Consider the following 20107-nt stretch of genomic DNA (forward strand, 5'->3'; position numbering starts at 1 on the left):
ACTGTGCAGCACACTGGAACTCGCTTTGGTGTAATTTCGTTGTGTTTTTCGTTTTTTTTTTTACTTTTTTTTTTATACACAAGAGGAGTAAATAGGCCAACAATAACAAACAGTTTTTCAAGAATATAGACAGAAGCACAGCAACTATTCGGGAAGGGACAAAATTTTTTAAACGATGTGAAATAATTTACCGAAAAATAAAGAGCACCCACTTTTTAGAGAGGGCACAGAACATGTCACGAAAGCCCCACCATCAAGCTAGTTTTTCTAAAGTATTTTTGATCTCATGAGTTGAGCCCGTTGGAACAGGGCTCAACTGAAAGGAGATCAAAGGTCCTAGTGCCCTTTTTAAAAGACCGTTGAAAAAGAATATAGGGCAAATAGTCTCCCTCCTACGTCCCTTTTTTTCCAAAAACCTATGATCCAAATTTTTAGATGGTCATTTTCTTCAACATAGTTGAAAAGGCTAGTAAGTATGCTTCTAGGGATGACATGACTTCCCAGATCTCCTGTGAAAAGGGCCCTAAGGCATGAAGTTGCCAATTGTTTGCATATATTATTTTTTATTGGGATGAATCAGACATTTATAGGGGGATTTCTAAGGGTTTGGAGAATTTTACACGGTGACTACTTTTCTTGGGGTGGACCGTTTTTGGGGGGTCAACTTACCAAGGGAAATTTTACACAGTAGGAATTGACTAGAATTCCTATGAAAAATTCTCTTTATTTGTCTTACTTTCTCTTGGGCGACTCATTTGGAGATGTTCCGGGGAAATTGTCCAAGCAATTTTCAGTGGGGTTGAATTATCTGAGTGTTTTTTTTCAACGAGGCGGGATTTAGCGGAAAAACTTCCTCGTAGGAAAGTTTCTTACAGGGGAATAGGGGGATTTACGAGAGTTTTTTTCTGCGGAGGTGGGATTTCCAACAGGATTTAAAATCGATTGGAAGTCAAATAAAAAATAAGTTTTTTTTCCAAATGAAAGTAGGCTAAGGAGAATTTTCTACGTGAAATTTTCCGCAGGAAATTTCTCGGGAAAATATTCAGTGGGGATGGAATTTTCCGGGGGAATTTCCATGGGGATATTTTAAATGGCTAGGTGAGGTGGATTTGGCGGCATTATTTGAAAAAAAAAATCAGAAATTTAATTAAAAATTTTTCAAATGAAAATAAGGACCAACATTAAAACTCAAAACGGACAGGAAGTATTCAGCTTAAGGGGGAGCCTGTCTCTGTGTTAGCCCTTGCTCTTTACACTAATGTCTTAAAGTTCTTCAAGGATACTTCTCATTCAGTTTTGAGGCTTCTAGCGCTGTTCCTTATTGATGTTGCTCTTTACTTACAGTTCAAAAAACTTGTTTTTTTTCAATAGAGACTAAAAACTATCAGTTGATCATCGTGAATACTGACTGAAAATTTCACAGTTCATATTGCTGCTGGGATTAGTAGTTGGTTGTCAGTTACGATTTTAAAAGGTTTTCGAAAATATTATTCATTTCATCAACTTATTGATTTACAAATTAACCAATTAGCAAAATTTGCTTGCTGTTGTAAAGCCAAACTTAGAATAATTTAATTTTGATGATAAAAAGCTCGAGCCAGGAACGATTTCACTAGTGGTCATGCTTCTGGCAGATTTGAACTAGTCGTGATGGCTGAACAGACTGCACAAGTTCGATCACGAATAATTCTCTTTAGAAACTGAACTGGGAGTATCACTTAATATAACCTTCTCAATTAATTCCATTTTATACATTTTGATCATCTGTTGCTCGTGTTTTATCAGCCATGTATTTAAAGTCCCACGATATACCATTGTAGTTTTAAAGTTTTGAAACATTTACATATATTAACATGGATAATGTCGAGAAATTTCACAAAACCGTTTATTTTTTCCATGAAATTTATTTGTTAAAGGCTAAGGTAATATGCTTGTAGTTCTTATTCTGCGTGCCGATTCGTTCTTTTTCACCTTTTTTTTTTATTTATTTCTGGTTTTTTATGACAGTCCTGTAATTTTTTTTTCCCATTTTCAGAAAGCACTTTTTTTAGATCTGCATTTAACTTTATGCTCAATTCAATTTTAAGTTAAAGAAGTAAAAACAACAACAAAAGGCTAAAGAGCCCTTTGTAAAGATGTGGACATGCTACTCTCCTCCCATAAAAATGAAAAATGACCTACAACCTTATTAAATTTACATGAATACTTACTTTTACTTAATAAGGACCCGAATAATTTCAAAATGATGAAGCGCAGCCCAACTGAAAGTTTCAAAAACTTTGTAAAGTAAATTTTGAAATCTTTAGAAACTTGAAAGATTTGCCGGATAGTAATATAATGGTTAGTAATATAAATTAATCAACCCAACAATTTAAGGGTGATAAAACAGTTCTTCAGAGCGATGGTGGCCAAATACTAAAAACGATATTTTGGAAAAAACACCAAGAAAAAGTTTTCTTTGAACTTTTTTAATAAATTGCTCAGCCGCAACGATTCGCCATGGAAAGTAATCAAACATTCGTCGGTTATCAGTGGTAAACGACACTTAATCCTAAGCATGGATTAAATAAAAAAGAAAAACTTTTTTCAACTGAAAGTAAGGATCGACATTAAAACTTAAAACGAACAGAAATTATTCCGTATATGAAATGGGCAGTACCCTCCATAACGCCCAGCTCTTTACGCTAAAGTTTTTATTTTTTTAAAGTAGAGTTGTGGGAAAGAGTCAGACTTTAGCGTAAAGAGCGGGGCATTGAGGAAGGGACAGCCCCTTTCATATACTGAATAATTTCTGTTTGTTTTAAGTTTTAATGTCGCTCCTTACTTTCAGTTAAAGAAACTTGTTTTTTATTTAATTTCTGAACGTTTTTGAATTAATGTATGTTTTGATTTTGACTCACCGTACATGAATAATTAAAACGAAAACTTGCATATTAATTTTACTTTCTTCCTTTAGTTAAATGGCTTTCTCAAAGTTTTGATCTGAGGATTTTGAGAAAAAAGGGGCGGGGGAGGGGCTTAATTGGCCACCAGCCAACTAAGTAACCATTTTTCTGGTTACTTAAGAAAATCACTAGAACTTATAATTTTATTTACGAACGTGAGATAGAACTCCAAAAAAATGAGCCTCAAACGAGACTGCGGCGAGTAGAGGGAAAAGAGATGAAAGACTAAAAATAACGCGGTTATTTCACCTGTATCTGAACTAGGCGTCCTCAGCACGAGATAAAAAGAAAAAAAACACTAAACTAAAAACAAATAAAACCACCACCAATAATAATACATACAATTGTTGCTAATGATCCACGTAGGTTAGTCACAATTGTATTTATTGTTATTGGTGGGGGTTTAATTTGTTTTGAATTTAGTGATTTTTCTTCTTATCAAACAGTTCGTGGTAACAAACTGTAGTAAGGAGCGACCCGGCTCAATAGTAACCAAAGCTCTAAAAAATGGAATTTTGATATCAATAGATACATCAAGAGAATTACATTTTAATGCTGATTTCAAATATATAAGTTTATTCAAGTTTAGTCTTACCCATCGAAAGTTACAAGCCTGAGAAAATTTGCCTTATTTTAAAAAATAAGGTGAAACAACCCCTAAAGGTCATAGGATCTTAACAAAAATCACACCATCACATTTAGCGTATCAGAGAACCATATTGTAGAAGTTTCAAGCTCCTATCTACAAACTGTGGAATTTTGTATTTTTTGCCAGGAGGCAGATCACGGATTCGTGTTTATTTGTTTGTTTGTTTTGTTGGGTTTTTTTCCCAGGGGTGATCGTATCGACCCAGTGGTCCTAGAATCTTGCGAGAGGGCTCATTCTAACAGAAATGAAAAGTTTTAGTGCCCTTTTTAAGTGACCAAAAACATTTGAGGGTACCTAGGCCCCCTCCCACGCTAATTATTTTCTCAAAGTCACCGGATCAAAATTTTGAGACAGCCATTTTATTCAGCGTAGTCAAAGAACCTTATAACTATGTCTTTGGGGACGAGTTATTCCCCCACAGACCCCTTCAGAGGGGCCACAAGTTACAAACTTTGACCAGTGCTTATATATAGTAATGTTTATTTGGAAGTGTACAGACGTTTTCAGGGGGATTTTTAGATTCGGGGAGGGGGGGTTGAGAAGAGGTGAATATGCTGGGGGAACTATCCTTGAAGGAATTTGTCACGGAGGAAGAAAATTTTCATGAAGGGAGCGCAGGATTTTCTAGCATTATTAAAAAAAAATACAATGAAAAAGTAAATATGAAAAAGTTTTTTCAACTGAAAGTAAGGAGAAGAATTAAAACTTAAAACGAACAGAAATTATTACTCATATGATGGGCTCACCTCCTCCTAATACCTCGCTCTTTACGCTAAAGTATTTTTTAGTAATTTGATCTATTTATTCTATGGCTTTGGTGATTCAGGGGTCATTCTTAAGAAATTGGGACAAAATTTAAGCTTTAATGTAAAGAGCGAGGTACTGACGAGGGGGTGTACCCCTTCGTATACGTAATAAAAACATAAGAATGCAGAAGTTCGTTACGTATGCTAATTTGTAAGTTACGTATATCTTTTACTAATTAAAACATTCGTAAAAAAATTAAAATTTCTAGTTGCCTTTTTAAGAAACCAAAAAATTGGAGGGCAACTAGGCCTCCTTCCCCTCTCCTTTCTTTCTCAAATTCATTCGATCAAAACTATGAGAAAGCCATTTAGCCAAAAATATAAATATGCAAAATTAGTTTTAATTATACATCTGCGGAGAGCCAAAATCAAAACATGCATTGATTCAAAAACGTTCAGAAATTAAATAAAAAAAAACAAGTTTTCTTAACGAAAAGTAAGGAGCGACATTATATGAAAGGGGATACTTCCTCATCAACGCCCCGCTCCTTACGCTAAACTTAAAACGAACAGAAATTACTTCGTATATGAAAGGGGATGCTTCTTCATCAACTCCCCGCTCTTTACGCTAAAGTTTAACTATTTCTCTTTATTCTGCTTTTTAAAACAGTAAAAAACAGTAGCGTAAAGAGGGGGGCGTTGATGAGGAAGCACCCCTTTCATATACGAAGTAATTTCTGTTCGTTTTAAGTATTATTGTCGCTCCTTACTTTCCGTTAAGAAAACTTGTTTTTTTTTTATCTTGTACTGAGGACGTCTCGTTCAGATACAGGCAAAATATCCGCTTTGTTTTTAGTCTTTCATCTCTTTTCTCTCTATTGACCGCAGTCTCGTTTTTTTTTTTTTGTAGAGTTTTATCTCTCTTTTTTGTTTGTTGTCATGTCGGGGAGGCTATAGAAATTAAAAAACATATGTTTACTAATCTTTCAATAAATAGAGACACGGGGAATTTAAATATTGACCCAATTTATGATTGTCTTTTGAAAAATGAACCAATAGTCAATAAGGGAATTAAAATTTTGCAAAATCACCAGGGGACAAGATTACCTACTAGACCAAAAAGATTTGCTTCGTATTAGCTAACAAGGATATTATTTCGCAACAGAATAGTTAGCTTAGTTTCAATTTTCATAACTTTCCCTCAGTTGCTTTGATGTTCTCATTGAAGTAACTCTAATAACTTCTTTTCCCTACGTGGATCAGTAGCGACAATTGTATCTATTATTATTGGTTGGGGTTTTATTTGCTTTTAGTTTAGTGTTTTTTTCTTTTTATCTTGCGCTGAGGACGCCTAGTTCAGATAAAGGCGAAATATCCGTGTTATTTTTAGTTTTTCATATCTTTTCTCTCTACTGGCCGCAGTCTCGTTCGAGGTTTTTTTTTGTGGAATCTCTTTGTTGTCATGTCCGGCCAGATCGGCTTAAGAACTTTTATTTATGAACGTTTTTATTAGTAATAAATATACGTAACTTGCGTAAGGAACTTCCATATTCGTAAATTTTTATAACATATATGAAAAGAGTTAGCCCCCTCGTCAATACATTGCTCTTAATACTAAAGTTTGAATTTTGTTTCAATTCTTTAAGAATGACTCCTGAATCACAAAGGCCGTTTAATTAGAATAAATGGTTCTTTTGAAATTACTAAAAATACTTTAGAATAAAGAGCAAAATATTGAGGATAGGACAAACCCCCTCATATACGTAATAATTTCTGTTCGTTTTAATTTTGCTCCTTACTTTCAGCTGAAATTTTTTTTTTATTTAATTTCACATTATTTTTTAAATAATGCTGGAAAATCCAGCACCCCCTTCATGGTAACTCTCTTCTCCCATGATAAACTCCTCAATGGAAAATTCCTCCCACGTAACCACCTCCAATCGACCCCTTGCCCCCACCACCAGAAAAAATCCCCCTGCAACGTCTGTATACTTCCCAATAACCAACTTAAATATAAAAAACAAAGTTTTTTCAACTGCAAGTAAGGAGCGACATTAAAGCTTAAAACGAAAAGAAATTATTCCCTATATGAAAGAGGTTGTCCCTTCTTCAACGGCCCGCTCTTTACGCTAAAGTTTTGTATTGTTTTAAAAAGTAGAGTTATGAGAAAGAGTCAAACTGTAGCATAAAGAGCAGGGCGTTGAAGAGGGGAGAACCGCTTTCATAAACGGGATAATTTCTGGTCTTTAAAGTTTCAATATCGCTCCTTACTTGCAGTCGAAAAAAGTGCAAAAAAACTTGCAGTTTTTATTTCATTAAATAACTGACGAATTAGCTCACGTAACGAAATTCTATATTTGTATATTTTTATTGCGTATATGAGGGGTTTTCCCCCTCATCAATACCTCACTCTTTACACTAAAGCTTCAACTTGGTACCAATTCTTTAAGAATGACCCCTGAATCACAAAGGCCGTAGAATAAATAGTTGAAATTATGAAAATACTTTAGCGTAAAGAGTGAGGTATTCTGAAGGAGACAAACCCCCTTATATACCTAATAATTTCTGTTCGTTTTAGGTTCTAATGCTGCTCCTTACTTCCACCGGAAAAACTTCCACCTTATAAATAATGCTAGAAAGTCCTGCGGCTCCTTCACGGAAATTTTGTTCCCTCATGATAAATTCCTCCAAAGAAAAATCCTCCTACGTAACTGCCTCCATCGACATCCCTTTAACGTGAAAACTTCCTCTGAAAACGTCTGTACACGTCACAATAACTATTACTATATGTAAACAATGGTTAAATTTTGTAACTTGCAGCCCCTCCCCCGGGGACGGTGGGGGTTAAGTCATCCCGAAAGACATAATTATTAGGTTTCTCGACTATACTGAACAGAATAGTTATCTAAAAATTTGTGACTTTTGGGAAAAAATGAGTGTTAGAGGGGGCTTAGTTGCCCTCAAATTGTTTTGGTCGCTTAAAAAGGGCACAAGAACTTTCAATTTCCGTTAGAATGAGCCCTCTTGAGACAATCTAGGACCACTGGGTCGATATGATCACCCCTGAGGAAAAAAAACAAATGAACACGCATCCGTAATCTGTCTTCTGGGAAAAAATACAAAAATTCCACATTTTTGTAGATAGGAGTTTGAAACTTCTACAATAAGGTTCTCTGATACGCTGAATCGGATGGTGTGATTCCCGTTAAGATTTTTTTTTTAGGGTGTCTTTCCCCCTATTTTCTAAAATAAGGTAAATTTCTTCAGGATCGTAGCTTTTGATCGTTAAAACTAAACTTGATGAAACTTATATATTTGGAATTAGCGTAAAAATACGATTCGTTTGATGTAACCATTGGTCTAAAATTGGTCAAGTTTACCATGAACTGTTTGATTTCTGAACGTTGTTGAATTAACACATGTTTTTATTTTGGCTAACCACATGAATAATTGAAATAAAATTTGTATATTATTTTTTTTTTTGCTAAATGGCTTTTTCATAGTTTTGATCGGATAATTTTGATAAGAAAGGGGTGAGGGAGGAGGCCTAGTTGTCCTCCGATTTGTGGTTACTCAAAAAGGCAAGTAGAACCTTTTATTTGATTTACGAACGTTTTTATTATTAATAAATATATGTAACTTACGAATTAACTTACGTAACGAACTTCTGTATTTGTATATTTTTGTTACATAGACGAGGGGGTTTGCCCCCTCGTCAGTACCTCGCTTTTTATACTAAAGCTTGAATATTGTCCCAATTCCATAAAAATGACCCCTGAATCACAAAGGTTGATACTATCACCCCTGGGGGAAAAAACGAAACAAAACAAATAAAACGCATCTGTGATCTGTCTTCTGGCAAAAAAAAATACAAAACTTCACATTTTTGTAGATAGGAGGTTTCTCTGATACGCTGAATCTGATGGTGCAATTTTCTTTAAGATTATATGACTTTTAGCACGTGTTTCCCCATATGTTCTAAAATAAGCAAATTTTCACAGGCTTGTAACTTTTGATGGGTAAACTAAACTTGATGAAACCTATATATTTAAAATCAGTATAAAAATACAATTTTTTCGGTATAACTATTGGTATCAACACTTCGTTTTTTAGAAGTTTAGTTATTATTGAGCCGGGTCACTCCTTACCACATCTCGTTACCACGAACTGTTTGACAATGGGCAAACTTCATAAATTGCAGCCCTTCCCCTGGGGACTGTAAGGGATTCGGTTTCTCTGAAAGATATTTATTAAATTTCTTGACTATGGTGAACAAAATGGCTATCTAAAGAAAAATTCCAGTGATTTTTGGAAAATGAGCGTGGGAGGGGGCCTAGTAGCTCTCCGGTCTTTTTGTCACTCAATAAGGGCACTAGAACTTTTAATTTTCGTTAGAGCGAGACCTCTTGTGACATTCTAGAACCACTAGGTCGATACGAGCACCCCTGAAAAAAAAACATTTCTGTGATCTTTCTTCTGGCAAAAATACAAAATTCCACATTTTTGCAGAAGGGCGCTTACCTCTACAGTAGGGTTTTCGAAAATAAGGCAAATTTTTTCAAGCTCGTAACTTTTGATGTGTAGGACTAAACTTGATGAAACTAATATATTCAAAATGAAATCCAATTCATTTGATATACCTCTTGGTATTAAAATTCTGTTTTTTAGAATTTCGGTTACTCTTTAGCCGGGTCGCTGGTTACTACAGCTCGATACCATGAACTTTTTAATACTAGCAAAAGAAATTCTTTCCCGCATCTTTCTCAGCGAAAAAAAAGTTGCACCACTGTCAGTGCTGCACATGTTCAGAGAAATGATTTCCCCCGAATGATTTTTGCTACCATTAAAGGTTTCAACCCATCAAATATTGGCAGCTAATTCCATGAAATGCCATTCCTCATGACTGGGACAGGACAGGACTAGGATAGGACTACTAGCAGCTGGACAGTGAATTAAACTGGCAGTAGTAGTCCTTTATTTATGCTTACTATTCTCAGGGATACCACAAGAACATTTTCACCACTATCACCCTGGTGAAAACTAACTTTTCATTTTTTAAATCTTTTTGAAAATTGAAATAGTTACCAGAAATGCCTGTATACAAGAGGGGAGAAAGGGAGAAGATATCCTCTCAATACAGTATTGGTCAAAAATATGCTTTTGTCGAAGTTTCAGTCCATAATACAAATGGTTTGGTCACTTTACACCATGGCACCGACTCTGCATCTCTTTTGGGAAAGTATTCATAAGATTAAGGTGGAAGAGATGAATCAAAATTACGCTTTAAACTTAACATCACAGGCCGGCGATTCAAGTGGGCTTTCCCAGTAAGCTATACCCATATAATATGAAAAATTCCATTCACTCGCCTTTAAGTCCAGTGCACATTATTACTCTATGACTAATTATAATTGGCAAGTATTCTTTGAGGGTATATTAACCCCTTTTTTGAAAAAAAATAGTTTTCTGCTTTATTAACTCGTGTTAGTTTTTGATTTTTATCTCCTCACCAATTCTGAATATTGATAACTGGTAAAAGTATTAAATAGTTTGGTCAAGACAATTTTTGCTGTGCTCTAAAATTACCGTGTAATGTTTAGAAGTAGATTATTCGCGAATTTAAACGCTAATTTTTACAGTCCACGTATGAACAACTTAAAACTTGTTGCCTTGTGATTTTGTTCAGCGAGTCTAAACTCTGTAATTCCAGCATCTTTTTTGGATTTTAATATTAATTTTTCTATATGTTCATTAACACAATGATTTTTTTGTTATTACAGGTGACTTGCAAAATAAATAATTGTCGTGCTTTACAAAGCATACCGATTTGAATTTTAACATTGTAAGAACACCACGAGTAGAAACCCCATTACAGTTAATGACAACAAACAGCATATTTTACAAAAATTATGTTTATACAAATACAACCACGTAACGTTTTATACGAACAGAGTCTAATGAGCAATTAATAACTCGATAAATAAAGTTGAAGTTCCAAAAAAATTGGAATTACTTACAAAATTTTTTAAAATTGAATGAGATGATTGTATATCTCTCTTTCATTTGCATGTGTTTTACAAAAAAAAAGATCAAAGAGGGGGTTATGCGGAAATTTTTTCTTGGGTCTCAGTCTGAGGTACCTGCGGCCCTGCCTTTAAGGATTGCTTTACGGAACACCCAAACGTGCAGTTTCAGACTAAATTACACCTATAATCAAGCTTTTTATAGGCCCATTCATTTGATTTTCTAGACAAATTAATTCAACAGCACACATGCATTAAGGGAAACAATTTGTAAGCGTGTCAAATTGAATGCGTATATTACATAAAGTGTAAAATTTCACACGATTGGGTTACGAAATTTTATTGCATTCAGTGCCAACTGAGCCTTAGGAAAATCATACAAAGATATGCTTTTGCAATTAAAAGTATGAAATAGTAGGTAGCTACGCAACCTATGAAGTAATAGGAAGCACACAAGTAATTCAAAAGCCGTATTATCATGAGAAAAATTTATTTATTTGTGCTATGTCAAAAATTGTTACCGATGCAGAGAAGATATCGAGAAGATGGATGCAGAGTCCAAACCTTTGAATATTTCCTAATCTCTTAGGTAAGGTATTGCACAGTATTTATTAGAATTTTTTTCCATTTCTCTCAGAAATGTAATTGGCGGGAGAGCTTTTTGATGAGACAAACGTGAAACGTGAATATAGTAAATAGTGAAGGCACATATTTTAAAAGGTTGAATTTTAATGCAAAAAAAAACTTGAGTAATTTAGCTCCCCATTTCGACCCTTTGGATTGCCTCCAAATAGAGGCAGAAAGTTCCCCCCCCCCGGAAACTTCCTTCCCCACTGAATATTCTCGACTTGGAAAACCTCCAAAGCAGAAAATTACACCTACCCCATCCTGAAATTGTCCGTATACTTCCCAATAACAGTACTAAACGTAATCAATGATTAAATTTCGTAACTTACAACCCTCTCCCCGCTAGATTGCCAGAGAAATGTTGTCCCCGAAGAGATAGTTGTCGTTTTTTCAACTATGCTGAACAAAATGATAATGTCAATATTTTGATCAGGCGAATATAGGGAAAAAAGGAGCTGGGAAGGGGCTAGTTGCCCTCCAATAATTTTGGTCACGTGAAAATGGCACTAGAACTTTAATCTCTTTTTAATGAGCCCTCTCCAGGTATTCTTGTGCCATAGTTTCGAAACGATCATCTATGGGGAAAAATAATAAATAGAATTAACACGCATCCATATCTTTCTCCTTGTAAAAAAAATAAATTCTACATTTTTGACTGTTGGAACTTGAAACCTCTACAGCAAGATTTTCTAACACACTTAATCCGATAGTATGATCTTCATTAACATTCTATAACATTTTGAGGTATTCTCCCACCTTTTTCTAAAATCAGGAAAATTTTCTCAGCCCCGAAGCTTTTGAGGGGTAATATTAAACTTAATGAACCTTAAAAATTTGGAATCAGCATTAAAATGCGATTCTTTTCAAGGGTAACGGTCATTTCTGACTGCAACACCAAATTGAAGCTAGAAATAATTTTGACTATTGTGACTACTTGTGACAGCAACTACTTATTACTGCGACCACTTGAAGCAAAAATTGTCACTTCTTGCAACTACAACTACCTGCAATTGCAACTAATTGCTTCTGCTATTACAACTACTTACGCTATGAGTGTAACTGCAACCGCTGTAACTGCTACTACTACTGCCATTATTGCTGCCACTACTACTACTACCACTGCTACTGTTTCTAATAATATTACTACTACCACTACTGCTACTGCTATTACTACTACTAATACTTATAGCTTTGCTACCATTGCTACTTCAACAACTACAACTAGTACTACTACCACTACTACTGCTGCTACTTTTGAACTAAATTAGAAGAATTTAAGGTTATCAAAGTTGTCAATTTTTTTATACAATGTCTCAGGAACAGAATAGTGTATTAAGTAGATTCTTTCAGTGAAAATTACTGAGAATCTAAATCATAATCAATAGAGACACTGTGTATCTCTATTATCTGTGTATAGTGACACTGTGATTATCAAAAGAGCGTTCGTAGAATATCCTAGGAACAACTAAGGAATTGCGGGAACTTTTAGGGTACATTGTTACGGATTATTAATTAAATCCTAATACAATATGTGCGTCCATGGCTGTCAGAAGAGCATATCTAAGATGTCTCAGGAACGACTAAGGATATTAAGGTGAAGCTTTCAGGGAATGTGGAGGTGAATGTTGAACACAATCATAAAGAGCTATATCTATTCGAAGCTGTCGAAATGCATATCTGCAATATATTCGGAATTGCTAAGGGTAGCCTATTTAAGGTGAAACTTTCAGTGAATGATGAGGTGGACATTAAACTAAATCAAAACACACTACCTGCATCTAGGTCATCAAAAGGGTTCATCAGCAGTATATCAAGAATGGCTGAGAGTATTAAGTTGAAATTATCAAAGCAACTACTACTACTACTGCTGCTGCTACTACTACTACTACTACTACTACTACTACTACTACTACTACTACTACTACTACTACTACTACACTACTACAAGTATTAGTAGTAGGAGTACTTCCACTCCTACTGCTACTGCTTTTGCTACTACTATTAATATTACTTCAACAACTTATATTATAACTAATGTCATTGCTACGACTACTACTTAGTACCTTTGTGCATAAACGGGTTTCAGTCCCCTTTTTTTGTGAAACGGTGTTATGAATGCCATCTTGAATCACCTTTTTTTTTGCTTCAATTGGTATATTCGACAAGTTTTTTAGTTCAATAGTATTAAAGCTATAGATATTGCATTTATGTATCCAGTCCCATTTCCACCAGTTGTAATTAAGCTTAAACTTGCTCAGTCCGCCTAAACCAAACCCCCTTCCTGTATTGAGCAGTTGTCATAATGCAATTCTTGCAAACCTTTTGTATTTTACCTCTCTCATTAAAAAATTATGTGACTTTTCCCGGGGTTCTCTCGTTATTTTGTTGAACCCTTTGGAACCTGCTTTTGCAGCTACAATATGAGGTTTTGCTGTTGCAGCCTTTTGCCTGTACTGTTTCAGAAACCAGAAAAAAGAAAAAGAAATCCTAACGGAATCATTTGTGCAGAGAGAAAGAAACTTAATCATTCAGGAGAGAAGCAAACAGGCTATTGAAACAGACGCAAAACCTGTAGCCAGATAAATAAAGCAAAGAATCACCGAAAATACCCAATAAAATTTGTTTTTGTCGTTCTTGGACACCAGCAATACCTCCTATTATTGATGCAAAAACAGGTTCCAAAGTGTTCAACAAAGAAATAATAGAACCCCAGGAAAAGCAACATTATTTTTTCATGACAGAGGTAAAATACAAAAGGTTTGCAAGAAGTGCATTATGAGGACTTTTTACTTGACAAGAAGAGAATTGAGAGCTGTACAATCTAGAAGTTTAGAGAAAGACATAATATCTTCTACTCCTCCAAGAGAGTAATTTCTGTTGGTTTTAAGTTTTAATGTAGCTCCTTAGTTTCAGTTAAAAACACTTGTTTTTTTTATTTAATTAAAAACAATAGCGTTATTTGTGCTTTGATGAAATTATAAATGTGTTCTTTACTTAGGTCTCCGAAGAGGAATCGATTCCAAAAGAACCCTGCCACAAACGATTGGCAAAGAAAATATTTTGTAAGAAAACCCTATACAAACGGCTTCCTATCCTGAAATGGGTTGAAGAATATAAACTGAGCTATATCGTACCTGATTTCATTGCTGGATGCTCTGTTGGCCTCACACTCGTGCCTCAAGGCATAGCTTATGCCATTGTTGCCGGATTGCCACCTCAGGTAAGGCATACTAAAAGTTGAGATACAAATTAAGAACTTAACAATACAAATTTCAAAAATTCAAATTTCTTCCTATCCTAAAATGGGCTCCAATAATATTCTGTGCTAAATCTGTAATTTACGTTTTGTTTGAGTGTTAATTCTGTACAAAATACAAAATTTATGATCAGGGACGCAGCTCGGATTTAGAGTTTGAAGAGGAGATATAAAGAATGGCCGACAAAACCATTCCGTGTTCCGACACATGCTGACACATAAGCTAAATTAAACTAAAAATATAAGCTACTTGGTGGGCAACTTCCCCCTTAGCTGGGCCACTCCTTATAGTTACTTTCTGATAAACGTCACCTAATGTCCTATAGGTCTAAAGGTCTTAATTGAATAAGGGGGTGTATGTGGACGGGGACAGGGTTTCGAATCCATAGTAGAATCATACCAGGAAGCACGAAAAAAATTAGAGATTTGACCGAAAACGGTCAATAAACCATTATAAGTAGTCCTAGGCAACAAAGCACAATTTGGGCTATTACAGCCTTTGCTGCATTGTGTCTGATTTCTTGTATCGTGTTTGGTCGGTGTCAAATATGTGCTTCAAGGTACATTTTATGCTGTTTCTGTGTAGCTGCTGGCCCAGGTAAAATTTATTAAAACCAGATCACAAAAAGTTAAACATATACCAAGTAGGGAAATCGCCCTGTTTAATATGAAGTCCAGTTTACAAGAAACCTGTTGATGACTGGCGTATAATTTCTAGCTGATCAACCATTAGCCACTTTGCATATTCCGTCACCTGAGTTAACTTTGCTGCTCCGTTAAGTTTAAACACACACTGGCAACATTTCTACCAAACAAACTTGTAAATATATGTGCTCTTCGATAGGGGTGGTAAACTGTTTATGTTTGCCAATTTTGCTCTTTTGATGCATGTTTTTACGGTGAAAGACTGAAATCTAGTAAATGTCGACATACACCGGTAAATATCCGAAATTCCTTTTTCTTTGCATGGATTGAATCAGTCTTGCCAGTCAGATGCAAGGTTTGATGGCAAAAGTTATAGTTATGTTAGGCTAAAACAAGATAAAAATCATATAAATGGGCTAGAAACCTAATCTAAACTAACCTGTCACCGTCTAAACTTCCATAAAACTGACAAAGCTGAGCGGCAGAGTTGCCTAAATCCAAGCTGCAAGAAAAGAATTTCGGACATTTACCGGTAAATGTAGACATTCTCTGATTTCGGTCTTTCGCTGTAACATTTGCATTGCAACGAAAACTTTTGTTTTGGTTTTCGCTTACTGTTAGTGCAAGTCATTCCCTATTTGTGGTTCTTTATCATGCATTGTATGCAACGATACTTTTTGACGAGGCCTAGATACCTACTATGTAGGTATTAACATTTTATTTTTACTTTAATTTGTAGGTGTTAAAGCGTTGTAATAAAAAGCCGAAAATAAGTATATTTTGCAAAAATTTAATTATATCTTGTTTAAAACTATTTGAATTTTATTTTTAAAAACATTCAGCTAGATAATACTTTTTTCTCGAAGCATCAATTCAGACTTCGGGGTAACTAATAAAGACTAAGGGGGTGAGTTTTTTTACCCATCGTATTTAGGACGAACCCAGATGTGAATAATTAAACGAAAATTAATCAAATAAAAAATGGGTTTTATTTCAAAGAAAGTAAATAGATATATGAAAACATAAAACCTGCATAAATTATCCCTTTAATCAGGTGGAATGTCCCCAAATGACCCTCCTACCTTTTGCACTGAGGTTTGACTTTTCGTCACCTCTGCTTCTTAAACAAGGTCAAACAAGGGTAGTCACCATGGGATAAAAACTTTAGTGTCTCAAGACTGCCTCAACCATTGAATATGTAAAGGAAATTTGATGATGAAGAGTAAAAATAGGGCGATACTAGCCTCTTTTATTCTTAGAATAGCCTTGGATGTGAACGGTTAAAAGGGAGAGAAATTTTGCCTATTTGAGGGGGCGGGTATCTCACACAGAGTTGATAGACATAAAATATTGCTTTTTGAAAGAAATATATTATCTTTATGCTAAAGTTTCACTTCATCCCCAATACTTTAAAACCGAAAGTTTGACCCCCATCACCCCAACTTCAAGGGTGAATGCTATAGCATAAATGAAACTGTAATATATATATATATATATATATATATATATATATATATATATATATATATATATATATATATATATATATATATATATATATATTTCATTTCCAGATTAATTTTTTTTTCAGAAATAATAGACCTAATCACTGTTGGTGCTACCCTGACCTATTTATAGTTCATATTTCTTATATTAGGGAAAGTGCCTCCTCCTCAAACCACGCTCTTCTTGATACAGTTCTTTTGTACTTTTAAAAGAGCTTCTTAAAATTAAACAGTCCTTGTGTTTCTAGATATGTTCTTAAAGAATCGAGATAAAAAAAAAAATCAAACTTTAGCGTAAAGAGATAGGTAATGAGGAGGGAGCAATTCACCCATAATATACTAAATAATTTCTGTTTGTCTTTTGTTTTAGTGTTACTCCTCACTTTCAATTTAAATACTTTTTTTATTTCACTGCTCATTACTTGTCAAACTATCCCAAGAAATCAAGCTTTCCTCCACTGACAATTCCCTCCCCAATGGAAAACTCCTTAAAGTAAAGCTCTTCTCACATAAAATACCCACCACCTAGAGAATACCCCCTGGAAAATTTCATCCTCGCCGAAAATCATCAAGAAAATTTTTCGCGGATGTTTTCAAATCATATCCGAAATTCCCAGAAAGGCCACCACCTGCAGTGTATCAAAAAATGTCAAAATTCAAGTAATAACTCTTCATTTTTCTGAAAAAACTGGAGACTAATCAATTTTTGAACTGGGCACCCTCTGCCAATCTTCTAGGACCATTGGTTTGACACAACTCCCCTTATGTCACCATAACTGCTTAGCTTACAGCCTTTTCCCCAGGGACTAAGGAGGTTCATATTATTACCAAAAACACATTTTTTAGACCTTTGAAACTATGATGAAAAAGTAGTTATCTCAAAATTTAGATCAGACAACTTTGGGAGATGGAATCGAGTGGGAAGGGGAACAAGCTTACGCCCAATCTGCTTGGTTTATGTTTTTTCCAGGAAATTGAGAGACGAAATTTTGGCCATTATCTTCTTTTTTTAAGGAATCCAGTTTTTTGTAAAATATATAGACGAAGAATTGGCTTTTGCTTATCTGTTTTCATTTCAGTACGGACTGTATGCAGGTATAATGGGATGCTATGTTTACGCCCTTCTTGGAAGTACAGCCTATCTAACTATTGGTCCAACAGCTCTGCTTTCGATTTCCACCTATTCTGCCACCAGTACCTTGGGTCCAAGCGCTGCAGTATTTCTCTGTTTCATGTCTGGCATTATTGAAACTCTTTTGGGTATTTTCAACTTAGGTAAACTTTCATTATGTTGTTGTCTTTTTTCTACGTATTTTATGCGAACATCCCTAAGAAAAATCTCTCCAAGTAGTCAAACAAAGAAGTAAAAAAATCAATGAAATATAACTTCAGTGAAACATCAGTAGAAGATCAGTTCAACAGAACAGAAACAACATCACTTAAACTTAAAATCTTTCCGCGAAATTCCTGCAGAATTGCTTGAATGACGGAACATGGGTTCAACGGTAAATCATCAACAAGCCTTACTTCAATGAAACGTCAGGTAGTTAAAACTTCAAACAGTCATGGTGTTATTGGGGGGAATAGGGAGTTACTAAGTTTCCTTCCTCTCACGATACCTTGGTCTGACACGTAAAAAAAGTAGCAAAAATAAATAAAGGAAATTTTTTATTTCTTATGTATAGATTTTTCTTTATAAGCCCACCCCATCACCGAAAAAAAAATACTCCCCTCCGAACAAAATCCTGAATGAACCCTTGCAAACATCGCTTATATGAAATATCATAAACAAAAATTAATTTGGTTAAACATCGCTTCACGATATATCAGCTGGCACCACTTCAATGAATCATCATCAAACTAACATCTTACAAAACCATTCTGAAAAGAATTCAATGGATGTAATTACAATAAATGTTAACTCCAATTTTTCTTTTTTTAATATTTTTTAAGGCTTGGTGCGCGCCTAAGAAGGGATAAAATGCTATAATATACGCCAATATGTCATTCAGCTAGTCTCAATGTTACCATGCGCATACTGCACACCAACTACTTTACAGCAGGTATTCCTCCGTAACCTATACCATCAATACCCACGCAAGGCCTTTCATTTTAGGTCATAGGTCAAGAAGAGATTATGTGCAAATTTTTTTCTTCTAGGATCTAGAATATAGTTAATAAAAAGGCTTTGAGTTAGAGCAGCATTGCCTGTCCAGTAAAACTTAATCCAGTTTTTCATGCACAAAACAATACTATCTTACAGGAAAAAAAAATAAAAAAAATTGCGGCATTGAAAAAATTCCTCGCGCACAAGAACACTATAGAATCCTTTGGCTACTTTTAACTGCAAAATATCTTCTGGTAATTTGTGATTTGTTGGATTATAATGATCTAATATAAGCTAGATTATACCACAAATTATAATATGGTTCGGAAATAGCAAATAAAAAATCATTTTGAACTTTGAAAATAGTAAAAATGATAATAATTTACTTCTTCACTGTTTAAAAAGTTGATTCGAATAAAATGGTCTTTATTTATTGATTTTTTCTTATGCAAGTGTTTTTCTTATGCTGCCCAAATTCATAACTAATCTTCACACCTCCCTCATTTAGAACAAATTAGTTTTTTGATTTTTTTTTTATATTTGAAACTAGCGAACCATTTGTACACATAGCCCGAAAATATTTTTTTCCAGATTGCTTCAATGGGGTTGAATGGGGTTTGAGTTGGAGGTTGGGCTAAATAAGACCAGGTTTAAGGGGGGGGGTGATTTTAATTAGGGTTAGCTTAATGGGTGTTGAGTCGCACGACGGGGCCCAGTTAAGTTGGGGCTGAGTTAACGGGGGTTGAGTTGAACATTGGCTCACAACACAATAGGTTGGGTGGAATGAAACGGGGGTCCAGCTCCATGCACACAGATTTTCATGTTTTATGCACAGAAACTGAAATTTCTCTTGGTATATACATCTTAAGTTTCTCAGAAGAATCAATTTTTCTCTCTTTCCGTTTCACTATTTCACTTCCTCTCCCCTTCTCTCTCTTTCTATACCTTTCCCACTAAACCTTTCTTGTTCAGCCTTTCTCTTACTCAGCATTTTTTTCGTGCAACCTCTCTTTCCCTCAGTCTCTCTCTGAGCCAACCTTCTTTCCAAATATATTAAACCTTTTGATGTAATTTGTTTTTTGCAATTGCAAGCACATCTTCATATATAATTCATTAGTTTAGACCGTAAAGTTTCGTTTGTACTTCTCTTGTCCTCAATATTACTAACAGAACTTACAATTCTCAAGGTTTTTTGCTTGATTTCATTTCACCGGCAGTCATCGATGGATTTACATCTGCAGCTGCACTGACAATTTCATCGACACAGTTAGGCAGTTTGTTTGGCTTCACGGTGGAAGCAGAAGGCTTTTTCAACACTTTGATTGAATTTTTTCATCATATAGGTGAACTCCAGGTTCCGGACACAGTAATGGGAATCGTATCTCTTATTTGTCTCTTTGGAATGAAGGTAGGTCCTTAAGATTTTCAGCTATTTTTAAAGAATAGTATAAAATAGAGTGCACAAATTGGTAATGATTGTCAAATTTCAAGTCGAGTTTAATTTTTAATCATTGATCAAAAATTTAATTCAGAAAATTTGGAAGTTGTTCTCTTTAATAATTAAAATGATTGAGACTATAATTATCAAAACAAAAATTGTTATA

At 34.8% G+C, this 20107-nt stretch overlaps 1 protein-coding gene and 1 long non-coding RNA gene across 6 annotated transcripts in view; one reads left to right on the top strand and one right to left on the bottom strand.

Annotated features, from left to right (window-relative positions):
• Positions 1-20107, bottom strand: part of LOC136025328 (uncharacterized) — a 116268-nt gene that overhangs the window by 25983 nt on the left and 70178 nt on the right. For all 4 annotated transcript variants that reach the window (XR_010617069.1, XR_010617067.1, XR_010617068.1 and 1 more), the window contains one exon: positions 14125-14220. This is a non-coding gene — a long non-coding RNA (uncharacterized LOC136025328). The remainder of the gene's footprint in view (positions 1-14124; positions 14221-20107) is intronic.
• Positions 1-20107, top strand: part of LOC136025327 (sodium-independent sulfate anion transporter-like) — a 57989-nt gene that overhangs the window by 801 nt on the left and 37081 nt on the right. For both annotated transcript variants that reach the window (XM_065701239.1, XM_065701241.1), the window contains exons 2-4: positions 13989-14210; positions 17476-17671; positions 19691-19911. In XM_065701239.1, the coding sequence (XP_065557311.1) occupies positions 13989-14210; positions 17476-17671; positions 19691-19911 (639 nt within the window). The remainder of the gene's footprint in view (positions 1-13988; positions 14211-17475; positions 17672-19690; positions 19912-20107) is intronic.

The sequence above is a fragment of the Artemia franciscana genome, chromosome 3 (assembly GCF_032884065.1).
Source record: "Artemia franciscana chromosome 3, ASM3288406v1, whole genome shotgun sequence".
NCBI lineage: Eukaryota > Metazoa > Arthropoda > Branchiopoda > Anostraca > Artemiidae > Artemia > Artemia franciscana.